This window comes from Bison bison, unplaced genomic scaffold (assembly GCF_000754665.1).
Source record: "Bison bison bison isolate TAMUID 2011002044 unplaced genomic scaffold, Bison_UMD1.0 scf7180017864233, whole genome shotgun sequence".
NCBI lineage: Eukaryota > Metazoa > Chordata > Mammalia > Artiodactyla > Bovidae > Bison > Bison bison.
In genome coordinates this window covers 575,257-582,798 of record NW_011494805.1, presented here as the reverse complement: position 1 = coordinate 582,798, position 7,542 = coordinate 575,257, and the positions used below count along the sequence as shown (strand labels likewise).

Below are 7,542 nucleotides of genomic sequence, written 5' to 3'. Positions count from 1 at the left end.
CTGTTTACTTTCAATTGTTGACTTTTCTCAAAACCATCACCTCCTTGAAAACAAACTGTCTTGTTTGTTCATTGTTGACTATCCGAAAGCTAGCAGAAACCCAGCACATAGTAGTTCCACAACTATAGTTTAATATGACAAACGTGAGGCTTACAAGTGAAAAAAATCTTTCAGAGGTGAATTTAAAATGTGATTGTTAAAACATAAAGCTATGTGATGAAAACATGAACTTTTTTGCAGTTAGAAAGAAACCTGGGGGGAGGGAAATGGCTTTGCTTATGTTTCTAAAATAATATAGAACCTAACATCTTTTCTTTTTGAATATTTATTTACTTGGCTGTGCCAGGCCTCCGTCGCAGCAGGTAGGACCTAGCTCCCTGACCAGGGACTGAACCCAGGCCCCTCTGCACTGGGAGCTCAGCATCTTAGCCACTGGACCGCCAGGGATGTCCCCCTAATATATTTTAAATTATAACCAGGTATAGCAAGTAAATTTTAATTTGGAATGAGGGAAACAGGAAACTCATAGTACCCTTAAGAATGCCTTTACTGTTAAAATGTTATTTCTAAAAATGTGCATTTGTTCATGAAAATCCATGAATGAAAGTGCTAGAGTGAACTATAGATACTGTGTATAAACAGATAGCTAATGAAAACCTACTATATAGCACAGGGAATTCCACTCAGTGGCCTGTGGTGACCTAAGTGGGAAGGAAATCCAAGAGAGGCTACACACACACACACGCACACTCACACACACACGCATACTCACACTCACACGCACACTCACACACACACGCACACTCACACACACACACGCACACTCACATACACGCACACACGCACACTCACACACACGCACTCACACACACACATACACACACACACACACACACGCACACTCACACACGCACACTCACACACACACGCACTCACACACATGCACACTCCCACACACACGCACACACACACACATGCACACTCACACGCACACTCCCACGCACACTCACACACGCACACTCACATACACACACACGCACACTCACACACGCACACTCACGCACACTCACATACACACGCACACACACACACACACGCACTCACACACATGCACACTCACACACATGCACACTCACACACACACACTCACGCACACATGCACACTCACACACACACACTCACACACACACTCCCACACACACGCACACTCACACACGCACACACACACACACACACACGCACACACACACACACACGCACACTCACACACACACGCAGCTGATTCGTTTTGCTGCACAGCAGAAACTAACACCATTGTAAAGCAACTATACTCCAATAACAAAAGAAGGTGCTAGAGTGAAATGCGTGGAACGGATGCTCCTTGACCCTGGCCCGTGCCCTCCATGCCCTGGCTGCTAACAGCTCAGTTACCTCTACGGTAGAGAACTACCCTTGGAAATGCCACCTTGGCTCCGTGCATGTGTGCATGCTAAGTCCCTCAGTCATGTCTGACTGTTTGCAAGCCCATGGACTGCAGCCCACCAGGCTCCTCTGTCCATGGGATTCTCCAGGCAAGAATATTGGAGTGGGTTGCCATTCCCTTCTCCAGGCGATCTTTCTGCCCAGGGATCGAACCCACGGCTCTTGTGTCTCCTGCATTGGCAGGCGGGTTCCTTATTACTAGAGCCACCCGGAAACCCAGCCGATGACTGACTGGCTAACCCTGAGGCGCCACCCACCTTGCAGAGCTCCCCGACGAGAGCAGACCTCAGCGAAACCCAGTCCTGACCTAACCCCTGTGCCTGCCCTCTCCTGCCTCCCTCACTACCTGAAAGGTTTCCCCTAGAACCCTCCCTCTGTAAAGCATATTAAACTGCGCCTTCATCTCTGTCTGGCCGCATGGGGACCTCGTGGCCGTGGGGCTGGCTCTAGGTGTGGCAAGCGGGCTGCCCTCGTTGCAGTGCACAGGCTCCAGAGCACAGGCTCCATCGTGGTGGCACTCGGAATCGAACCCATGTCCCCTGCATTGGCAGGTGACTGGACCACCGGGGAAGCCCCCTCCCTCTATAAATCAAAGGCGCAAAAGCCCGGTCTGCTTCTAGGAAACCCCCCCTCAGGTAGTCACTGAAATGCAATTTCAGCTTCTGGGGCTGGAGAACTCCCGACCCCTTTCCTCCAGGCTCGTGAGGGTTCAAGAGCAAAGCCGGAAAAGATCGGCATGTCTCCCCACCCCCATGCATTTCTGGGCTAATTATACCTGCAATTAATATTTATTTACTCAACTTGATTATCAGAGCACTTCTTCTAGGAGTATCATTTTTATTCCACTTTAATTTTTTTTTTTAGTATGTATTTGGTGCCAACCATGTGCTAGGGAGGTATTAGGAATAGAACAGTGAATAAGACATAATTTCTTCCCTCAAAGAAGAAAAAAAAGAAATCTCAGTTTCCGATGAGATGGCTGGATGGCATCACCGACTCAATGGACATGAGTTTGGGTGAACTCCGGGAGTTGGTGATGGACAGGGAGGCCTGGCGTGCTGCAGTCCATGGGGTGGCAAAGAATCGGACACGACTGAGGGACTGGACACCAACAGCTTCCGAGGGGCCCTTTAGGAAGAGCAGTGGTCCCCCACCTTTTTGGCACCAGAGATCAGCTTCGTGGAAGACAGTTTTTCCACGAACCAGCGGTGGGGGATGGTTTGGGGATGATTCAAGCTCATGACATTCATTGTTCAGTGTATTCCTGTTACTACATCAGCTCCACCTCAGATCAGCAGGCTCCTGGAGGTTGGGCACCCCGAGAACGCAGAGTGAACCAACATGCAGTCTCCTCTTTGGATGCGACCACACGGGAGCAACAGCCTCTTGCCAAATTTAGTTCTGCCTAACGACATTCCATCCTCTCTCCTCCCACATGATAGGCACCAGCTGTCTGTAAATCGAGCACATTGAACACTGTTCTCGGTAGCGTCCTTCGGGTGATCCAGTGGAGGAGAGCGCTGCTTCGTGAGCCCCTTCCCCGTGATTGAGAGGGAGGAGCTGATGCGCTTTTTCCTGCAGATCCTCCCTGGAATAGTGCACTGTCTTTTCAGAAAATACGCCTTGGCTTGCTCCCTCTGCATAACATCGCCCTTGCTTGTTTTTGAGAATTTTGCCTCTGGACACAGCCTGGAAGAGAGTCCGGGAAGCCAGGCTGAACTCCTGCCTGCTGGGCAGTGGCGTTGGCCGCGTATCACGTGTGGCCTCACACACGGGAGTGTGCTCGCTTCCCCTCCAGCGCTGGGAGAGTTTTAAGGCAGGAAGCAAACGAAGTTCTTTTCAAATGCCTTCTTAAATTATTGAGTATGTCCTCAGAGTCCCTGGTTTTGTTATGTGAACTTCATATAGGAAATACTAGTAGATATAAAAAAATTTTTTTAATGGTAAAGGCTCCTAATCTCTTTTGATCCCAAATTTTCTCACCTATAATATGAAGCAGTTGGGCTGAAGGAGTTATAAGGTTCTGGTTTTCTCTTACATGTTCTGATTTTTTATACCCTCTTCCTGGACATGCTATATTTAAACTCCACGTAAAATAATATCTTTCAACCTATGTCAGTATTAATATTTGTTGTTTAGCTAGCAAATCCAAGGAAGGATGTGTGTGCGGGTTTGTGTAATCTAATCTATATCAGGGCCTACCCCTGCAGCTTTCTGACTTAATAATATTTTTGAGTGAATAACTGAAGTGACTGAATAGAGGTAGCAGTGAAAAAACCCACTAGCTTGAATGTTATGAACAAAAATCCTAAAATCTCAGTGGTTTAAAACAATGAAAACATAATAAATGAAATGAAGCCTATTGTTGGTCGCAGCCCAGCACTGTCCACAGAATGGGTAGAGGAGCTGGGTAGTTAGTCTCTGATCTGTAGAGTCATTTAGGAACTCAAGGTCTTGCCATCTTGAGACACTGATCCTCAACACGTGGGCCCTGAAGCTGTTACAGAAGGGACAAGAAGGTGGAGGATTACCCCCCAGAAATTCTTATGGGCCAGAGCTGGAACTGGCCCCTCTCCACTGGCCAGACCTCAGCCCCTGGCTTCCCATGGAATTGCTGAACAAGAGGCTGGAAGATGGAAGCGCACAGCGTGCTCAGGCGGGAAAGGCAAACCACGAGGCCCGTGGGGTCTGCAGCCTCTGCCTCATCTGGCTCTGAGACTTGCTGGTGTTTGAACCTGGGAACAGGATGGCCCACAGACCATCACTCTTCCGACACACACCCTTCCCATTTCGTGTCTTTCTCCCAACTCACACCATTTCCTTTCGTCCAGCCTCGTTTTTACCCTCTTTTATTTGATTCCTGGAGACAAGGAGAGAGAGTGAAAGGGGGCCACCAAGGAGAAGGGCTTTCACACGCAGGAAGAATGGGGAAGGCTCACTGGGAAAGTGGTGCGCTTCAGAAAGGGAGTTGGGAGAGGCAGCACGGACGCTGGTGGATGTTGGTTTCAACTGATCTGAGAATGGATCCCAGGTGGTGCTAGAGGTGAAGAGCCTGCCCGCCCAACGCAGGAGACTAAGAGACCCAGGTTCGATCCCTGGGTCAGGAAGATCCCTGGAGAAGGGCATGGCAGCTTGCTCCCGTGTTCTTGCCTGGAGGGTCCTATGGACAGAGGAGCCTGGTGGGCTACAGTCCATAAGGTCGTAAAGAGCTGGACAGGACTGAAGCGACTTAGCACAAGAATGGATTATTCTAGGAGGGGACAGATCCCAAGAGGAGAAGTCCATTTCTCCATGTAGTAGAAGATAATGTCTTGAACAAACTTTGTGAATTTATCATAAAGTTGAGATCAAAGATCCTCTCTCATGTTTTTAATTACACTGGAAAGACCCACACCCGCAGCTAAGAACCACAGCCATCTGATAGTAGGTCACTCCAGATGTGCTTTTTTTTTTAACATTCACATAAAAATAACACACACACATTCAGTGATTGGAGAAGATAATTTTTAAAGAGCATCGTTTGCTTTCTGTCTTTAACTGTTCCGTCATGTAATGAGAAGCAGATGTGTATTCACGTGGACTTGCATTCAGCAAACTTGCCCGGCAGTCGAAACTGTATCACTGCAGGAAGACCCCCGATCCACCCCCAGGCAGTCCTTGAAGAGCTCCAGAGTCACAGATATTGTAGTGTGTATGCGGGTGTGTGTGTGTGTGTGCATGTGTGTGTTAGTTGCTCAGTTGTGTCCAACTCTTTGCGACCCCATGAACTATAACCTGCGAGGCTGCTCTGTTCATGGATTCTCTAGGCAAGAGTGATGGAGTGGGTTGCATTCCCTTCTCCAGAGGATCTTCCTGACCCAGGGATGGAACCTGGGTCTCCAGCATTGCAGGCAGATTCTTTACTGTCTGAGCTAAAAGGGAGCCCGATACTGCAGTACTCCTAATCTGTAATACACTACTAGATTCCTGAGATAGGGGTTCCCTGTCCCCAAACTCTTAGGTCCTGAAAGACACTAATTTGTCTTTGTGTCTGGTCGTTAATGACCAGAATTGATCCCCCTTCTCACTAGTTATGTTTAATTTAATAATAATAAAAAAAAAAACACTTTCTGAAAATAAGTTTCTGTGGCATTTCTTACACCTAACATTCTTCCATTGGGCGATTTCATAGAGCCAACAGACACAAAAGTCTTTGCCAAGAACAGTTCCCATGAAGGGTTTAAAAGCAGTGAATCCTTGGAAGTTTGGAGCAAATGACAGGACTTGCTGCCCCAAATATGAAACGGGATTAAATGCAGCTTTTCTGAAAGCCATATAAAGCAGCTGCAGAGCTGACATGCCATGTTTTTCTTCCCCCAGGGTTTTCCTGGAAAGGATGGATCCTCCGGCCCTCCGGGCCCACCAGGGCCAATTGTAAGTATTTCCAGGAACTCCTGGGGCGCGACGCTGCTTCAACGCCATTCGCTTCTCGTGAGAGCTTTCCTGCTGCCAGGCCTTTGCTTTGCAGCCGTCTTTGCTGTAGTGTGGTGGCTCAGCCTCTGGGTCAACACCCTTCCTAAGCATCCTCTAAAGGAATGTGTCCGGGGGCTTGATTACTGCACCTCTGAGCCGCTTTGCCATAAGATCACCTGCACTGATTTCTTTTTTACTAGACACAGGTAAGGCTTGAATTCGAAAGAACTACATCTAACCAACACAGTGGGGACTTTTCCAAAAAGAGTCTTCCTTAATTCTGTGGTAGTTGGAAATAGGAATCAGCAGTGAGTCCTGAAGCTGGCTTCAGGAAGGTGGCGGGGCGGCAGGGGTGGGAGGCGGTGTTTGCTGCCCCTTCTGGAGAGCTGTTTTGTTGGGAACGCCCGTCTTTACCTTTGCTCCATTTTCCTGTCCACTAGGGCATTCCCGGAGCCCCTGGAGTCCCCGGGGTCACAGGAAGCATGGGACCCCAAGGTGCCCTCGGACCGCCTGTGAGTATGTGGCCGCAGCCAGTCAGGACGGCTGCCCAGGCATCCTTCTGGCTTATTTTTGTGTTTAAATTGACGGCGTCTCTTGTGTCAAAATGTGTTTCCGGTATTGGACTCTCGGGGAATCTGTGAGGAAAACAGAGACTCTCCTAGGATAAAGATTAAGATGAGACTGTGCGTATATCAGGGCTAAAGACAAATGGTCCCAACAGGGAATGATCTGCAGCTACACTTCCGCTTATATATATTTACATTGTTTGTTATTCTGTTTTTGGCTAAGTTAACTCAATGCATCTTTTCAAAGGTTAGGTACAATGATGTCTATTAATTAGGCCTGTCTTCTGAGCAAAAAATTTAAGTCTGGACAAAGTCAAGGATTAATAAGGATGGGAATAGGTTTTTCTTCCCTAAGTTGTATGAGAAAGGCAGAATTTTGCCTTAAAACACACACTAACACATAAGATGGACAGGGAGGCCTGGCGTGCTGCGATTCGTGGGGTCACGGACAGTCGGATACGACTGAGCAACAGACCTGAACACGTAAGTGAACAGCAGTGTAAATGAAAGCTCAGGGAATGGAACAAATTATTTAATTACTAGTTGTAATAATAACTATTATAATTATTAACTATAAAAAACTAATAATTATAAAATAACTAAGTAATACAATCAATTATATAATAAAATACCATTAAACAATATGTTAATTAAATGATATTAATTTTAAATATTATCAATTGTTTTATTAATATCAATTATATTTTATCATATATCTATACAATGTATTTATAATATAATTATATTATACACAAATTCTAATTTAATTATATAGTATTCTTGCCTTGAGAACCCCATGAACAGTATGAAAAGGCAAAAAGATAGGACACTGAAAGATGAACTCCCCAGGTCGGTAGGTGCCCAACATGCTACTGTAGATCAGTGGAGAAATAACCCCGGAAAGAATGAAGGGATGGAGCCAAAGCAAAAACAACACCAAGCTGTGGATGTGACTGGTGATAGAAGCAAGGTCCGATGCTGGAAAGAGCAATATTGCATAGGAACCTGGAATGTCAGGTCCATGAATCAAGGCAAATTGGAA

At 46.8% G+C, this 7,542-nt stretch overlaps 1 protein-coding gene across 4 annotated transcripts in view; it reads left to right on the top strand.

The window, feature by feature from the left end:
- Positions 1–7,542, top strand: part of COL14A1 (collagen, type XIV, alpha 1) — a 270,892-nt gene that overhangs the window by 217,090 nt on the left and 46,260 nt on the right. For all 4 annotated transcript variants that reach the window (XR_825786.1, XR_825785.1, XM_010846187.1 and 1 more), the window contains exons 41-42: positions 5,842–5,895; positions 6,375–6,446. Coding sequence is in view for 2 of the 4 variants with exons in the window: in XM_010846187.1 (XP_010844489.1) it covers positions 5,842–5,895; positions 6,375–6,446 (126 nt within the window). In the remaining 2 variants the exon portion in view is untranslated. The remainder of the gene's footprint in view (positions 1–5,841; positions 5,896–6,374; positions 6,447–7,542) is intronic.